General features: G+C 46.9%; 1 protein-coding gene across 1 annotated transcript in view; it reads right to left on the bottom strand.

Annotated features, from left to right (window-relative positions):
• PDLIM1 (PDZ and LIM domain 1) overlaps positions 1–19,121 on the bottom strand; it is a 76,909-nt gene that overhangs the window by 46,188 nt on the left and 11,600 nt on the right. Inside the window, 1 exon segment of the mRNA XM_030570462.1 lies at positions 3,943–4,069. Coding sequence (XP_030426322.1) covers positions 3,943–4,069 — 127 coding nt within the window.

The raw sequence follows: 19,121 nt of genomic DNA, 5'->3' as shown, positions 1-19,121 counted from the left end.
CAAGTAGTAATGGGCTTAATCTGCAGCAAGAGAGATTTAGGTTAGAGATTAAGAAAAACTTTCTAACTCTAACAGTAGTTAAGCTCTGGAACAGGCTTCCAAGGGAGGTCGTGGAGTCCCCATCACTACAAGCTTTTAAAAACAAGCTGGACAAACACCCGTCAGGGATGATCGAGGTTTACTTGGTCCTGCCACAGCACAGGGGACTAGACTTGATGACTTCTTGAGGTCCCCTTCAGACCTACATTTCTATGATAAGCCCTGAAAATACCTAGAGCACAACCTGTTGATACGGATCCACGTCCTCCTGGCTGGAGAAAGCCATTGAAGAACAACTATGTCCACTTACTAATGGAAACAGTTAATGCCTTCTTCAGAGAAACACAGCTAACAAGCTCCTTGGAAAATGTAGTAACTTCCCCTATCCTCAAGAAGCAACACTCAACCCAGCCCTGAGGAACCTTTTCCACTACTAATCTCCAACCTCCCATCCCTGGGCAAAATAACTTAGAAAGAAGGCAGCAACAAGCTCCAACCACACATGACATCAACCAACATCCTGGATGCCCCACAATCAAGGCTCAGACCAGGCCAAAGACACAGAGTCAGCTCTGGGTGACCCTAAAAGGCAAGCCTCTCCTGGCCATGGGCACAGGTAAGATCTCCATGCTCCACTGCTGGACCTCTCTTCAGCCTTTGACACAGTTGACCACAAGGAACTGTTAGCCCATCCACATGACGACAGGAGTAGATGGCCCAGCACTACAGCAGCTCCAAACATTCCTCTCTACAGAACTCAGAGTGTGATGATGGGCAACTGCCCTCCGCTCTGAAGGATCTCATTGGCGGGGTCCTACAGGATCCATACTACTCCCACTTCTATACGAGACCTCTGGGTGAGGTAGTGACACCCCACAGGCTCAGCTGTCAACAAGATGCCTACATAACAACTACATAGCTTCATTCTCAACTGACGCAAGTCCGCCACTCTGGCATGTCAGAATGTGCACAGGGAATCAGCTCCTCCATGAAGAGCAGCTGGCTAAAGCTGACCCAGCCAAGATCAGCTTTAGCATCTCCACCTTCCATTGAAGGCTCACAGGCCCCATTCATCAAAGGCAGTGAAGCCCCTGGTTCTGGTTTTACTCTTCACTAAGCTTGGTAGCATCAGTTTCCAAAAAATGCTTCTTCCACCTCTAGCTCATTAGGAACTTCATCCTCTTCTCACAGAAGAAAACCTGGTTACAGTAATCCATGCATTCATCTCCTCCAGGCTGGATTACTGGATACTGTAGCTGAAGCATGATGCTGAGACGATGCACAGACTTTCATCTGCTCACCTTCTCCATGAACTAGGGTGTCATGAGCACATCATGCCTGGACTCAAATCCCTCCACTGGCTCCCAGGAAGCTTCTGATGCCAGTTAAGGCCTTGGTCTGATTTTTAAAGCAACTTATAGATCAAGCCCCAGCTACAAAGACCACATTTCTTGAACCAGTGTGACAGCCTCCTCTGGGGCAATGCGGACCACAAACCCAGGACGAAGCATGGAGCTCGTTTTGGCATATGGCACTCATTCCTGAGCGCATCAGCCAATAGAAGATCGTCCCACTTGAGCATTTGGTGATGGTCTGTATGGAGAGCTGCACTGCAAAAACTAAGTTTGATTATGTCCATTCAGAGCCATTGCCCAGCTCGCATGCATGCCCAGCTGGTTTAAAATTATTTTCCTGGGATGCTTCCCTGCCCTGCTCTAATGAAATGTGCAAGGGCAGCCATAAAGTAAATGACTAAGCTGATTAATATTAGCGCACACATTTACAGACTAAATGATCTGTAAGGGTGCACTTATCCACAGGCTCTCACCCGCTCTGCCCTCCTCAACTGCCGGCCAACCAGACCCACCCAGGGGGGAAACAGGCTACTTCAAAGGGGCACACACCTTCCCTACAGGAAGCAAGAGGGCTTCCAAATTATATTCTGCACTGTCCCAATCGATGCGAAAGGCAGCTAAACCAGGCTAGTCACACCACTTTACACTGCACCCCGTCCCCTGCCTCCCAGCTTTCAACTGTCAACTCCTTTGAGCAGGGAGCATGACCTCTTACTGGACTCGGAAGCGCCTGGTGAACTATTGGAAATAACCATACATTAGAATTCTCAATACTGCAGATCAGCCCTTGGCTGTGGAGCTCCGTTGCCCCCCCAACAAGTCCCACAGCACCACCTCAGAGAAAGCAACTCCAACGGGACACTGGCAAAGCAGCAGTTTGCAGATATCCTCTGAGGAGTGAAGGGAGGATTGAAAGCTTATTGTGGAGGAAATTGGAGCAACAAAGAAGGCTCCTAAGGACCAAATTTCCGAAGTGACAAATAAAGTCAATGGGAGCTGCAAGTCCTCGGTACCTCTGAAACATCAGACCCAGATCTTTAAAAGGCAATGGGCCTAGCAGAAGGAGATCACACTTTCCCCTTCGCTGGCCTCTGTGTGCATATGGTGCAAATGCCAGGCTGGAGTGGCAGGGGAAAACCGAAAAGTCTCCTCTCACCGAGAGCTCAGAATGGAAGATGAGGCGAGACGCCTGTGCCCTACAATAATGACTCAGGATTGGCTCAGTGGCAGAACTAAAGAAAAACCCTGTATGGCTCTTGTAGGTTAAGATGAATCCATGCAATGGTATCTGACACAAATACCTAGGCTTCAGAGGGAACTTCAGCTGCTACCCACAATGCTGGAGACTTTATCAAACCATCTGTGCAGCTTATGCAGGGACATTTAAAGCCAGTTTGAATAGCCTTCATAGGCTACTCACGTCTTTCCTTTAGTCTCAACTAGCGCAGCATTCTATGACTTTACTGCTCCCTCTCTGCTACAAGGGTACTAAACGGATATTTTGTCTAACATGTATGCAATGTAGTTGTAGCCATGTCAGTCTCAGGATATTAGAGACACAAGGTGGGTGAGGTAATCTCTCTTATTGGACCAACTGCTGTTGGTGACAGAAGAGGTTTGTGTAGCTCAAAAGCTTGAGAAGTTGGTCCAATAAATCATTTCATCTAACAGACACTAAGGCCGTGGTTTGCACAGCTGTTCCCTGATTACTGAGGGCATTTCATTCCTAGAACTCAACAAGTGAGTTCACATTCAAATGATGCACTGGCAATTTGCAATGCTATTCTTGAAGTCACCCACATGGGCTGCTGTCGAGCTGCATGCATCCCACTTCAAGTACCGTTCATCATTTGGGCCACCAAAAGTAACGAAAGGCAGAAGCACTGAGCTACTGAAGAAATTTGAGTAAAAACACTGCAGTATGGCACCCATGTCAGTCTGCATTGTTTGAGTGAGCAATTCTATTAAACTTTAAAAAGGTACATCTAATTCTTGCTAGTATCCTTGTATGTGGTCAGAACTGGCTGGCTAACGGCTCATAGAACAGGCAGCCACATAGTGTTAAATTAATTCATCATGAAGATGCATGCTCGTGGTTACTCTTCCACCTTGATTATTAGTTACTACGATGACAGGGGCATTTTAGTGCTTAAAAATAAAACTCAAGGTCTGCTAGAGTGCTATTACTTTGGTCTTACACGTCCACTAGGATAAAAAGATCCCAGCTACTTACCTTCCTTCAGTTTCCTCCTGTCAGGAGTCACAGAACAGGCCTAGCAATGTGTCCAACTATCAGCCAATTGGCCATTGGACTGCTGTTTTCATTGTGCCAAAGACGCAGTGAACACAGCAAGCAGCATTAAGTTTAAATGGCTGACCCGCAATTCATGTTGCAATTCAAACCATGCCACTTAACCCGGAAAGAGGCCAGGGACCAGATAAGCTAAATCAACTATCATTGCCATCCAAAGTAAAAACAACAACGGTTGCCCCCAGATGAGCAATCCTCTCAGTGACTTACCTTGCCAACTGTCAGAGTTATTTCAATCTATGCAGCTCTTGATTTTGTTCTGTGCTTCTAAGTGTGTCATGTTATCTGTGTTCTCCCCATCAATTGCCATGATGACACTCTCCTATACATAAATGGCTATTGCTGCTTTGCTGCCAGGAGTCACCTAGGAGAGAATAAGAAGGTACAACCCAAGAGAAAACTGGATTCTTCAATACAATTCTAGTCCCTTCAAAGTGACATCCGAGATAAATTTCAGAAACAGTTGACAAAGCCTACAATGTTGTCTGGTTGATGTCAAGGAGTGAGTGGTGGGAGCGGGGCAAGAGAATTCAATATTAAAGGTATGTTTTAAATAAAAGGGTGGCGGAGTTTAGATCCAGATACCAATTTCCCCCAAATCCAGAAGTATTAGAGTCCAGGGTTTTGCTTTGAATCATAGATATGGGGATGTCATCTTTTCCCTATATGCAAACTTCAAACATTTATTTCTTCACCTAGATCACTTATTTTAGACTAAGGAAAACGACCAAGAATGAACAAAGTCTGAGAGAGAGAGCACGAGAGTGAGCGAGCACAAGCGCTCAGCAACTCAGTAACATTCTGCAACTGAACACAACTGCTCTCCACCATGGAGGGCCTCACAATGGGCAATTAGGAAGGCACGCTCCTTAGTAACGGAAAGAGGCAATCCACCAAAAACAGTGTGTCAGAAGCATTACAGAGAAATGTACATCACGGAAGGCAGCTACACAAGTTCAGATCTGGATCACGCGCTTACAGATCTGAGCACAGGGGTGAGGTTTGGGCCTGAGATTTTGGTTTAGGCCTCATCTCTAATTTTAATGAGTCAATTAAAACCAAAAATAGTTGCAAGATAATAATTCCCACTTTGAAGTAAGTGACTTGAAGGTAAAAATGGAGCAATTCAAGCAGGATGGGATGTTCTGCATACATAGGCAAAGCATTAGAAATTTAATCTCACATCTAACAGGTGCTGCTGTGAGCACTATGACATTTAGGGATGGTAGGTGGAGGGCCATGCAGAGTATTAACATACGCAGGCGCATCAGCGCTTCTACTGGGTTTTGCCTAGCTTATGCAGAACTGTGCCCCACTGTGAGCACTGACATACACTCAGGCTCCTCTTCCACATTTCCATTTTTTTTTAAACACTAGCAAAATTATTCACTGATGCACTGCAAGACCCACTTCTCTGGACTCCAGAGGAGATGGGAGCCAGATGTCCTCTAATCTGAGCAATGGTTCTGTCTCTGCACCTGCAAGGTTCTGTACCAGCCTGTGCTGTGATCCTGTCCAGGGGCACTAGAACAGAGGGCCCACCCACTTTTCACCACGGGCATAGCCCCCTGCTCTTCTGCTCCCCCCCAAAAGCCCTGCCCCCAGTCAGGCCAGAAGCTGGAGCTCAGCCTGGGTGAGAGGCTGGCACGTGGGAGCCCGGGCAGCTCTGGGGAGCCGCAGACCCTGCCAAGGGTGGGAAGGACAGAGAGCATCCCCTGGCCTGCCCACCCCCAGACCACCCAGCAAGGGAAGACGGAGGGTCTGTGGCTCCCCACAGCTGCCCACGCCGTTCTTACCATAGCCCCCGAGGCCCCATCCCCAGGCCAGACCAGAAGCCAGAGCCAGGTCGGGGTAAGAGCCACATGGGCAGCTGTGGAGAGCCACGGACCCTCTATCTGCCTGGGCGGGGGCTGCTCTCAGCCCCAACCCTGGGCAGGTTGAGGCCCCCACTCCCTGGCCTGGCTCCGGCTTCTGGACTGGTTAGTGTCTTGGGGGAAAAGTGGAGGGGCAGGGCCACAGAGGGGGTGGGGCCTCCCCCCTCACTTTTAGAAAGAATCTGTCAGCCCAGATTCTGTCACATCTCATAAGGCAGCCAGCATGCAGAGGCTTGGGAGACACCTGCACTATGGGCCTGTTTCAAAGCCCACTGAGGTAAACAGAAAAACTCTCATTCAGGTCAATGGGATTGTGGCTGAGGTCATAGTTCTGACCTAACCAGCATATCGATGATGGCACAGCATCGCTGGAGGGCTCATATTTAGGTCAGATTAGGGCTGTCGATTAAATAGCAGTTACCTCATGTGATTAACTCAAAGAAATTAATTGCGATAAAAAATTACTTGTGATTAATCACAGTTTTAAATCACACTGTTACTAGAATACCAATTGAAATTTATGAAATACTTTTGAATGTTTTTTCTACATTTTCAGATATATTGTATTCTGGGTTGTAACTGAAATCAAAGTGTATATTATTTTTTGATTATCATTTTTACAGTGCAAATATTTATAATCAAAAAGAAATAGTATTTTTCAATTCACCTTATACAAATACTGTAGTGCAATCTCTTTGTCATGAAATGGCAACTTACAAATGTAGAATTTTTTTTTTTGTTACATAACTGCACTCAAAAAACAAAACAACGTAAAACTTCAGGGCCTACAAGTCCACTCAGTCTTATTTCTTGTTCAGCCAATCGCTAAGACAAGCAAGCTTGTTTACATTTACGGGAGATAATGCTGCCCGCTTCTTATTTATGATGTCACCAGAAAGTGAGAACTGGCGTTCTCAAAGCTCTGTTGTAGCCGGTGTTACAAAATATTTATGTGCCAGATGCGCTAAATATTCGTCTACCCCTTCATGCTTCAGTCACCATTCTAGAGGACATGCTTGCATGCTGATGATGTTCGTTAAAAAGAAATGTGTTAATTAAATTTGTGACTGAACTCCTTGGGGGAGAACTGTATGTCTCCGTCTCTGTTTTACCTGCAATCTGCCATATATTTCATGTTATAGCAGCCTCAAATGATGACTCAGCACGTGTTCATTTTAAGAACACTTTCACTGCAGATTTGACAAAAGGCAAAGAAGGTACTAATGTGAGATTTCTAAGGATAGCTACAGCACTCGACCCAAGGTTTGAGAATCTGAAGTGCCTTCCAAATTGAGAGGGATGAGGTTCGAGCATGCTTTCAGAAGTCTTAGAAGGGCAACAGTCTGATGCGGTAACTACAGAATCCAAACCACCAAAAAAGAAAATCAACCTTCTGCTGGTGGCATCTGACTCAGATAATGAAAATGAACATGAGTCGGTCCACACTGCTTTGGATTGTTATTGAGCAGAACACGTCATAAGCATGGACACAAGTCCTCTGGAATGGTGGCTGAAGCATGAAGGGATATATGAATCTTTAGTGCATCTAGCACATAAATATCTTGTGACGCTGGCTACAACAGTGCCATGAGAATGCCTGTTCTCGTTTTCAGGTGACACTGTAAACAAGACGTTTACCTCTTTACACATTATCTCCTGCAAATGTAAACAAACTTGTTTGTCTGAGCGATTGGCTGAACAAGAAGTAGGACTGAGTGGACTTGCAGGCTCTAAAATTTTACATTAGTTTTGGTTTTGAATGAAGTTTTTTTGTACATAATTCTACATTTGTAAGTTAAACTTTCACAATAAAGAGACTGCACTATAGTACTTGTATTAGGTGAATTGAAAAATACTATTTCTTTCCCTTTTTTAACAGTGCAAATACTTGTAATAAAAAGTTAATATAAAGTGAGCACTGTACACTTTGTATTCTGTGTTGTAATTGAAATGAATATATTTGAAAACATAGAAAACATCCAAAAATATTTAAATAAATGGTATTCTATTATTGTTTAACAGTGAGATTAATCGCAATTAATTTTTTTTGTAATTGCTTGACAGCCCTAGGGTCAGATGCTAAACCAAGCTCGTTAACACCTGTGATAATTACAAAGCTTACAGAAGATGCGGTAAAAGCAGTGACATTGATCACAGCATCCTGGCATAATTCCAATTCAGCTAGTTACAGTCTGTCTCCCTTAAACTCGCTTTGCTCTTTCTGGTCAACACAGTATGCTTGGCTTCTTGTCCTAAGCTATTGCCCTGTTAAACAGATCCTGTGCTTTTCCTCAGAGGTGAGTGCATTCAGTGCTGGGTCAAGTGATCCCTGACTAAGCTTACCGGGGATTGCAAGACTTAATAAAGGCATGGCTACATTTGCAGATGTAGAGCGCTTTGAGTTAAACCAGCCTTCAGAGAGCACAGTAGGGAAAGAGCTGCAGTCTGTTCACACTGACAGCTGCAAGCACACTGGTATGGCCACATTAGCAGCTCTTGCAACATCACAAAAGCAGTGCATTGTGGTAGCTATCGCAGTATTCAAGTGGTTGCAATGTGCTTTTCAAATGCAGGGGGGGGGTGGAGCGTGACAGGGACTGTGTTTGTGTGTATGTGGGGGGCGGGGAGAGAGGAGTGGTTTTTTGGGGTGCTGAGTGTGTGCCAGCATGCTCTCTTGTCAGTTCAGACCCCCCCCGCACCTCTCTCTCAGACACTTCACACCAAGCAACATTCCACCCTAATGGCTTGCTTTGTCCCAGAGCAGATAAGCATGCCAGCTGTCAGAAACGGAGCTTTGAAAGGGCATATCTGCATTCCTACAGCTGATTCCCAAACAATTGACAAGAGTGGCCACTGTGACTTAGGGGTCATGGGGTGTTTCTGGAGGCCGACCAAAGCGCAGCAATGCAATACCTCCTTCACACTGAGGGCCATGTCTACATCTAAAATTTTGCAGCGCTGGTTGTTACAGCTGTATTAGTACAGCTGTATAGGGCCAGCGCTGCAGAGTGGCCACACTTACAGCAACCAGCGCTGCAAGTGGTGTTAGGATGTGGCCACACTGCAGCGCTGTTGGGCGGCTTCTAGGGGGTTCGGGGAACGCGAGAGCAAACCGGGAAAGGAGACCAGCTTCGCCGCGGTTTGCTCTCGCGTTCCCCCAACCACCCTGCAAACCGCAGGGAAGGAGACCTGCTTGCTCAGGGTTCGGGGAACGAGAGAGCAAACCGGGGAAAGGAGACCAGCTTCGCTGCGGTTTGCTCTCGCGTTCCCCGAACCACCCTGCAAACCGCAGGGAGGAGACCTGCTTGCTCGGGGTTCGGGGAACGAGAGAGCAAACCGGGAAAGGAGACCAGCTTCGCCGCGGTTTGCTCTCGCGTTCCCGGAACCACCCAGCAAACCTCAGGGAAGGAGACCTGCTTGCTCGGGGTTCGGGGAACGCGAGAGCAAGCCTGGGAAGGAGACCAGCTTGATTACCAGAGGCTTCCTCAGGTATGCTGGGATACCTGCTTATTCCACGGAGGTCAAGAAAAGCGCTGGTAAGTGTCTATACTTGATTACCAGCGCTGGATCACCAGCGCTGGATCCTCTACACCCGAGACAAAACGGGAGTACGGCCAGCGCTGCAAACAGGGAGTTGCAGCGCTGGTGGTGCCCTGCAGATGTGTACACCTCCTAAGTTGCAGCGCTGTAACTCCCTTACCAGCGCTGCAACTTTCTGATGTAGACAAGCCCTGATACTGGGGTGTTTCAGCCAAGGTGCAACAAGCATTATGCTTTTCATGGAGGTAGAGTACCAGGAGCGCTCCAGTTGCAGAGTCCAGGTGCTCTAAGTGCCTTGCCAGCGTGGACAGGTTGGGAGTTAAGGCGCCCGGGGCTGCTTTAATGCGCTCTTAACTCGCAAGTGTAGCCATGCCCTAAGTGTGTATACAGCAGTTTGAGCTTGTGGGAGCAAAGGCACTACGCAGAAGTACTGCTAGTACAATATTCATAGAGGGAAAACAGAGAAAAAAAAGTCTAAAGCTTTACATTTCAGGACTGATGAACTAAATTACTCATTTTTTCCACTTTATGTTAAAAGGAGACTTTAGAAACTGAGGCTCATATTCACAAAGGTATCTGCACTTAAGTGTTGCATGTCTACACTTACAGTGATACAGCTGCGCCGCTGCAGCACATCTGGTGAAGACACTTTATGCTGCCAGGAGAGAGCTCTCATCAGCACAATAAACCACCTTCACGTGTAGGTACTGGAATGAGGGGTGCTCTTGCACCCCTGGTTTGAAGTAGTTTCCATCATATACAGAGTTTACAGTTTTATTCAATGGCTTTCAGCACCTCCACTGTACAAATTGTTCCAGCATCTATGCCTCCGCAAGTGGCAGAAGCCGTGTGGGTGGGAGAACCTCTCTCATGGCCATAGTGCTGTGCACACCAGCGCTTCGGTCAGTGTAACTTATGTCGCTCAGGGAACGGGGAAGTTATTTACACCACTGAGACACAGAAGGTGTAGCGAGCCATGGCCCTAGTTACAGGCACCGACTTTTCAAATTGCCGGGGGGGGTGGTCAATCTCTGCCACAGCCCTGCCCCCACTTCACCCCTTCTCCAAGGCCCCACGCTGGCCCCACTCCGCCCCAACTCCACCCTGCCATGCCTCTTCCTGTCCAGTTCCACCCCCGCCCCCGAGCACGAAGGATCCTCACTCCTCCCCCCTCCCTCATGCCGCGGAACATCTGAAGGAGGTGAGCAGGAGGCAGGGGGGATGCACTGCTCCGTGGGGCCCGCTGGCAGGCAGGAGGGCCTGGGGGAGCTGATGAGGGGCTGCCAGTGGGTGCTCAGCAAAACCATTTTTTCCCCTGTAGAGGCTCCAGCCCTGGAGCACCCACGGAGTCTGCGCCTATGGCCCTAGTCACCTAATTCCCCTAGACTCCAGTGGGAGTCAGGCACCAAATACCTTTGAGGGTCTGGGTCTCAGGCCCTGTACTGCTGTCAGATCAGAGCAGGTGGATCCCTGCGCCCACACAAAGCTTGATGGACTTCGTCAGGGGGAATTCACAGATCCAACTGCAAGGTCGGGGCCTAACTTAGAACTTGTTTTCATGTACAATTCTGCAGCAGCATAACTGCACCAGTGCAGTGGCACCGCTGTAGCACTTTAAGGAAGATGCTCCTACAGCAACCAGACAGTTGCTCCCATCAAAGTAGTTAATTCACCTCCCCAAAAAGTGGTAGCTATGGCGACCGGAGAAGCTCTCCTGCTGACATACTGCTGTCTACATGGGGGGTGTGCGTGTGTGTGCGAGATAACTGTGTCACTCAGGGGTGTGGATTTTTCATATCCGAGTGACGTAGTTATACGGATACAGGTCTGTACTTTAGACCTGTCCTAAGCAGCATTCACTTGCAACGGTGCAACCACCAAGCAAAGTCCTTTAATGGCCCCAGGGGAGGAGGACAGTGATCAAACCAGGGCTTAATCAATTATTTAAGATACTAGCCTAAGGAAATGAGAAAACTGGACTGATCTGAAACACAAGCACAGGTTAAACCGTGCCTTGGAACCAGGACACACCTAGTTTATAAACCTTCTGCAAAGGAACAATTTATTCATTCTTTGGACTCGCCCTACTTTTCAGCATGCTGGAACAGCTATGAAGTAATTGAGCAAGCCCAGCTGAGCTGTCAGTTATAAATATACATTGTTTATAAGATTTAGAGAGCTCCTAGTATGGGCTTGCAAGGCAGAGAACTTCCCTGGTGAGAGAGAGAAACTTACACCAACGTGCATCAACCTCAGACAGCCCCTGTCCATTGTGACACAGTTATTGTTTCCCTTGGGCTGCCCCGTGTATCCCATCACAGCTGCAGTAGGACACTTTTCCTGCAGATGGAGGAGTGCCAAATAATGAGATATTATTCTCTTCACACCTCTCTTCTGTGACTGCATCATGCCCACAGCTTGACCTGGACACTTGACACCAATTCAAAGATCTTCAGATGTGTTAAAAGGAAGTGCTCATGTAACTGCCTCCCACTTTAAATCACTTAAATAGGCAATATATTTCCAGATACTGGAAGTAGTGCCAGATACTGAAAACATCCACCTACTAAAATGTAAACCCTATCCCAAATCAAAGCTCTCAAACACCCCTAGCTTTGGGAAATTCAGATCTGGATCTAAATTTTGCAGCTTCAATGCATCACTAAGGGAACTGTGCTCTGGTGGACTGAACCTTGAGAGGCCAGGACCTAGTATCCCTGACTTGGCTATCAACTTGCTCTGTGACCTCGGGCCATTTTGTGCCTTTTATCAGAGGGTAGCCGTGTTAGTCTGGATCTGTAAAAGCAGCAAAGAATCCTGTGGCACCTTATAGACTAACTAACTTGTGCCTTTGTTTCCCCAGCTATAGAATGGAGCCTGTTACTCCACTTGGAAAAGGCACTGAGGTCTACAGACATTTTCATTTTTTCTTATTATTCTCTGTAAATCAGATAAAATTCAAAGTGGTTATGAAAAATAATGCACTAGCACTACCAATGTGATACTGCCTTAGACTGAACTAGGCAATTTGCTCTTCCTCCCAGTACACGCTAATTCCTAATAGCTCCCCAAACACTGCTTACATATAAAAGCTTTAACCTATAGAACTCTACAGGCAGCCAAAGGCATTGACACATAAGCCTGCTGAACAAAGCCTGATGAATCACAACTCCATGGGGCTGAGATAGTGGAGGCTACAGAAAAACTTATGTTGTGATTTCTCTGCCTGCGTAGGGATGGTACAAGCTCACAGCCATTTTGAGGGTGAGGAGGCTGATGCAGACCCCAGCCCAAGACTAACCCATCTCACCTAAGCAGAGGTTATAAGGGAGCCTAGTAAAGAGAAAAAAGCAAATTAGAAATAAAAGTCTTTAAAAACCCACTTCTGTCATTCTGTAAATAATGGCTTGCCCTGAAATGTAACCTTCACTAAATCCTTCACCTGGCTGCTTCCAGCCTGCATCTTCTGTGCCTCATACCGAATTTGTCAGCACAAGACAGGGAGGCTAGCAAAGGGGAACGCCAGCTCCTCCTTCCTGAATGATTAACGAATAGAAATAAAAGTCTCCTCTTCTCCTGCTTGACTCAGCTGGCATGATCTGTGTCTCCCTCATTTCAAACTAATGCTGTGTTTGAAATTCTCCCTGTTACAAATTAGGTCTGTAAAGTGAAAATCCTTCCAAACTAGAAAGGAACTGAATAGCGTTGCAGATAGGAAGATATACGGTTGCCTCTTTTTCATTTCTGTCTCAGGCTTATCCTCCAGGGAAGATGGGGAGAGATGTGCACATGTGTGGGAAGGGGCATGGATGAGGGGAAGCAAACTGACAAACACTCCCTCTAAACTGTGGCAATCAGTGTCCAACCTGCAAATCCCAAGGAAAGGGACATCCAAAACTCACTGGAGGCTAACATACAGCTACCACCACTAGCCAATGAGAATTCAGACAGCAAGCTCTTGGGAGCCAAAAAGCCAATGGACTAAGGGGCTCTCCTAACTTGTGAGGGGTTGCCAAATTATGGAACAGTCCCCGTCTCCCTACCCCCAAGCAGAATGTGAGAATATAGGGCCCTGCTCTAACTGTTTTGTCATTTATTGTGCTCCACTAGCTGTGCCTCATCTTAGACCAGACACAGCTTGGGTCACTTCTGAATAACCTGCCCTGAAAAGATGCCCAGCCTCTGTGCCTTGACCACAAGGGACAGGCTGAGCATGAGACACTGACCTGGAGGGGGAGAAGAGAGCAAGCAGTCACCTTGAAAAGTGCAGGTGACATTCTTCTGGCCAGTCATGCCCTCTGAATCCCCTTCCGGCTGTGGGGGAAAGAGGACCAGGGAAAAGGGGATTTGGAGAGAGATTACGAGGATGGGAGACCTGTAAACCTCACTGCTTGAGACCCCCTCTCTAGGGTTGCCAACTTTGTAATCGCACAAAACCAAACATGCCTGCCCTCAGGCCCACCCCTCCTCAAGGCCACGCCCATGCCTCACCCCTTCTCTGAGGCCCTGTCCCCCTCCGTCACTTGCTCTCCCCCACCCTCACTCATTTCCACCGGGCTGGCGCAGGGGACTGGGGTGCAGGAGGGGGGTGAGGGCTCCAGCTGAGGGTGTGGGATCTTGGGTGGGGCTGGAGATGAGGGGTTTGGGGTTTGGAAGGTGGCTCAGGGCTGTGGGAGAGGGTGCGGGGTCCCGGTAGCTAAAAGGGTATACCTTGCACAGGAAAACAATATAGTAAAAATCCTGACTTCATTTCAATACTTTGCTATAGACACAGTAATCCCATACCTATAGGATAGTCAAGGAAGATATACAGAGGAGAATAATTGAATTACATCCCCCTTCTTCCTCTTCTCCTGAGACTCTTCCTCCACCTTCAGCAATCTATATAAACCTTACCTAAAGAGGGTCTTGACAGAGCCTGGAGATTTTCAGAGTGAGATCTTCCTTTCTCTGAGATCTCTTCCACTGAGCAAAGTCACATAATACTTTTAACAGCAATTTTTTGGTAAATCCGTATTGTCCTAGCTTCCCTTCGGTCAGCAGTGCATGAAACTTGGACACCTATGGAAACTCTACAAGTATTTATAACCAGACAAACATAATTCTGTTTTGGGCCTCTGAAACCCAAGATCAGTGGAACCATTTTAAATGAGGTCCAGTTCATGTGCCTTACCTGACCAACATGCGGAAAGGGCCAAACAAACCATAACCCATAAGGCACAGGCTTGATCCTGCAACTTCCCTTGGCAAAGTGACCACTGAAATCAATGAGATTTTTGCTTAAGTAACAACTGTCACACTGAGCCCTGTGTTTTAATGGTTCGGGTGTGGACAGGAGGGAATCCTCTGTTAACTTCTCACACTGCAGTCAAATCACAGGCCATGCAACCCTAACACATTGGCAAGAGAGACTTTAGGCCCAAGTCTGCTGAAGTCATTGGGAGTTTGTCATTGGTTTGAATGACAGCAGAATCAGTCCCTCGGTTCATAATTCCTCCTTCAGAGTGAGAATCAGGACTGAGACCAAAGGTGACTTAATTGCTTTCATTATCGAGCTGGATATGGAAAGAGTGAGGGACTGACTACCACATGGGAGTATCCAGCCTGGGGTCAAGTAATTGAACTTGCATTGCACAATAAGTTGTTTTGCTGGAAGTTGAGCAATCCGCTGCCTGCCCTCCCCAATTCCCAGCCCTTTCTTTTTTTGAACAGCAGCACAAAAACCCTCCTCTATTAAAAATTTGGTCCCACCATCAGTCCACTGTAGCCACATCTCACATATGAAAGTGAGCGCTGTCAGGCTATGCCAGCACGTCTGACCTTTGCTGGCTGAAACCACCATCAGCATTTTCGTAGAGTAGCTCTCTGCCAATACCATACGACTCCCCTTACCTGTTGTCCCCAGCTGACTTCCTCACTGTAGATACTTAAATATTGTTGCATCTGGCCTCGTTGTGAAGGACAAGTTACTCAACTAGACTGTGCTGGTGACATTTAACGAGGCTCCTACTATAGAGAACAGAACTGTGCTTCATGGCATAATAAGTGGGAGCTTATTTCTCAGAATTACTGAGAGCAGAGTGTGCAATGGGCTCCTCTAAAGCAAGAGACGTGAGAGGGCCATCTATTTGATTCATATCTGGCCTACTTCTCCTCAGCCAGGCAGCCCATCTTGTCCACCTCTTGTCTGCCTCCGGTCATCCACATTAGCCCCATGGCCTTGGGTGACTCCTACTCCACATGTGTGACGCTGTACGGAATATGTGGAACACTTTGTGATACCAATATTATAAAATTGCAAGGAATCTGACAAGATATGCCATGTAAGGTATCTGTGAAAATGTTATGATTTGTCAAGTATAATAATCTTGTTTGTATCATCTTTGTATTGTGGTTATAGGACATGGATGGTGTATCTTATTCAAGCTTGTGCTGTGTTACTGGGTGACACCCCAGACAATTGGCATCAGCACTGCCTAGCCTGTTTCAGTGGCCCATCAAGGGTCATCAACTGTACTATGAATCCGTTGAAAGGAACCAGGGAATACACCTTATGGATCAGCAAAGCACATGGTATGTCCGTGGATAGAGAACTAAGGCTTTTTCAAAATTCCATGCCATGTGCTGGGTAGCTTGTGTTTGGGACAAAGGAAGTACAAGCCACACCGCAAAAGACTATAAAAGGCAGTTGCATCATCTCCATGTTGTCTTCAATCCTGCTTCTTACCTCTGGAGGAACTTTTCTACAAATGAAGCTCTGAACAAAGGACTGAATGACCCATCCAAACTTTGGATGTGTTCCAGAGGGACTTTCAAGCCAGCAAACTCACCAATTTTGCTAAGAACCTAATATATGGACTTCGAAGTCTCTGTATGTATCTGACTGCTTCTTCTTGTTTTTTCTTTTTTCCTTATAATAAAACCTTTCATTTTAGATGCTAGAGGATTGGTTGGCAGCGAGGTATTTTGGGTAAGATCCAAACCTATACAGACCTGGTAACATGGCTGACCCTTTGGGGTTAGAAGAATATTTTGTGTATGTAACAGAATTTTTTAAATAACTTCTCACTGTACAGGACTGAAGTGCTGATTGGGATCCAGAGAACTGGAATGCAATAAAGGGGCTGTGTGATTTCTTTTGTACTTTCTTGATAACCAGTGTGGGGGATCAGAATCACAGTCTGTGACTGGTTGGGGAGTTTAACTTCAGTGTTAACCACCAGTTTTGGGAGCATCTGCTCTCCCTTTTGCAGCCTGCCCTGACCTTGGCATTTTCAGTAAAGGCTACCACAGGCACACTGGGTCACAACATACATAAGCTAGCTGAAGGTAAACAAAAAATAACATAGCAGAGGGAAAATTAACAACCAAAAAAAAAAAAAGTCCTGAGAAGAGATCCAGATAAGCCAGCACCTCAATCAGGAGGAGAGGAATATCTAGTTATATTGTTGCTGGTCAGCCAGGTGTATGGCCACATAGGCTAAAGTGGGTTCATACCTATTAGACATATGCCAGTGTTAAGTTTAATCCTTTGCCATCCACCCACATTTCTGTTTTGGCCATATCAGCATTTAAATAGTAGTCAGCAGACTTGCTGTATCCTAGTTGAAAGCCTGCAGCTGTCAATAGAGATCAGAGGCTAAGAGGAAATTGAGGTAAGCAGATTGTCCTCTTCTCTGTGTGTGTGTGGGGGGGGGGGGGGGGGGGGGGGAGACGACTCAAACAGGCATGCTCCCTTCACATTGTTCCATAAGATTGGTTTCTCATCAGCTACTGCAACAAGCTATTTCTATCTTTTCTGTTGTAGTGGGCGACTGTAGAGAGAATCAGTCTACTAGTGGCCCAACCATACACTGGCGCTAAGAGAAAGCAGTAATAGCTTAACTACAATACAACTTATAATAACTACAATACCCGCACGAGAGAAATAAGGAAACAGATCACAGAGGCCAGACGTGTACCCAGAAGCCTCCTACTACAAGACAAACCCAAGAAAGAAACCAACAGGACTCCACTGGCCATCACATACAGCCCCCAGCTAAAACCCCTCCAACGCATCATCAAGGATCTACAACCCATCCTGGACAATGATCCCACACTTTCACAGGCCTTGGGTGGCAGGCCAGTCCTTGCCCACAGACAACCTGCCAACCTGAAACATATTCTCACCAGTAACTGCACACCGCACCATAATAACTCTAGCTCAGGAACCAATCCATGCAACAAACCTCGATGCCAACTCTGCCCACATATCTACACCAGCGACACCATCACAGGACCTAACCAGATCAGCCACACCATCACTGGTTCATTCACCTGCACATCCACCAATGTAATATACGCCATCATATGCCAGCAATGCCCCTCTGCTATGTACATCGGCCAAACTGGACAGTCTCTACGGAAAAGGATAAATGGACACAAATCAGACATTAGGAATGGCAATATACAAAAACCTGTAGGAGAGCACTTCAACCTCCCTGGCCACACTATAGCAAACCTTAAGGTGGCCATCCTGCAGCAAAAAAACTTCAGGACCAGACTTCAAAGAGAAACTGTTGAGCTTCAGTTCATCTGCAAATTTGACACCATCAGCTCAGGATTGAACAAAGACTGTGAATGGCTTGCCAACTACAGAACCAGTTTCTCCTCTCTTGGTTTTCACACCTCAACTGCTAGAACAGGGCCTCATCCTCCCTGATTGAACTGACCTCATTATCTCTAGCTTGCTTGCTTGCTAGCATATATATACCTGCCCCTGGATATTTCCACCACATGCATCTGAAGAAGTGGGTATTCACCCACGAAAGCTCATGCTCCAAAACGTCTGTTAGTCTATAAGGTGCCACAGGATTCTTTGCTGCTTTTACAGTAATAGCTGGCATTCTAGTGCTCTCAAGAGCAGTCTGTTTAACAGCAGGAACGGGCAGCCTCCCTGAAGTCAGCACTCTGTTGCACAACCACTCCTGGCAATACCAGGACCATTAGCATGTTCTTATTTGCTTTTGAGTTGTATTTACTTAAATGACTGGGCCAGGGGACAAGAGGTTTGTTTTTTCACATAACCCTTGAAGAGCACTGACACAAAACAGGGAAAGGTGGCCATCTGACACAACAAACTCTGACCTGGCCCAGTTCCTTCCCTAGGAATACAATAGTCTCGAGAGGCTGGAAACATGAATGAAGTACCAGCCCTCAAGGTGAGAAATACAGCATCTTCATCTTACAAGGAGAGCAAATTCTGCCCCAGCCTTTATGATAAGAGTTAATGCCCAGGTGGAAGTCACCCGGGTACTGGTTCATTTCCAGGAGACCATTGGGAGCGCTGAATCAAGAAGGGTTTCTGTCAGCTGGGATTTTTGGTAGGCACAAATCCCTGACTACCCTGTCTTCACAGCTCCTTGCCACTAACCACCCCTTACCCTGAAGCCTGTGTCAGTGTCTGATTTGTCCATGACACCAGGAAAAACGAGGGAGGCGGGTCAAGCTGGGAATTTGCTGAAACTGACACAGAGTTGGCACCTGTGCAAGTTGCATCAGGACCAGCAGGCCATGAGTCACATTCTAGGAGAACCATCCCGGGCCATTTCTAAACCAGGAAAAAATGGGATCTACCATTCACCACTGGAGCAGCTCCACGTAGGGCAGCAATGGGGGAAGCTGCAAGACAGACAGTGCTTTGGCATTTTTATTCCAAGCAGGATCTACTGATCCTGCAGTAGTGGACACCCGGAGCCCAACCACGCCATTGCCTCTATCATCGCTAAAATACAAGTGGAGCTGCACCAGTGGCCACCAGGGGTGAAATACATGGCCTGTTTTTGCCAGTGTAGTTACAGAAGTCTGATGCATTTAATTAGGAGAAAGGCAAGAGAATAGCAGTGGCCCCTAGCATGCTGGGTTGGCCATGGAAGGAGCTGAGGAGGCAGAATGCTCCTCTTCAGTGTTCTGTGGGCCAGATTGCATTGGCTGCCTTGCCAAACGCTATACTGAAAACGTGAA

Source organism: Gopherus evgoodei, chromosome 7 (genome assembly GCF_007399415.2).
Source record: "Gopherus evgoodei ecotype Sinaloan lineage chromosome 7, rGopEvg1_v1.p, whole genome shotgun sequence".
In the NCBI taxonomy this organism is placed as follows: domain Eukaryota; kingdom Metazoa; phylum Chordata; order Testudines; family Testudinidae; genus Gopherus; species Gopherus evgoodei.
The sequence above is the reverse complement of the archived record's forward strand: the minus strand, read 5'-3'. Positions and strand labels throughout refer to the sequence as shown.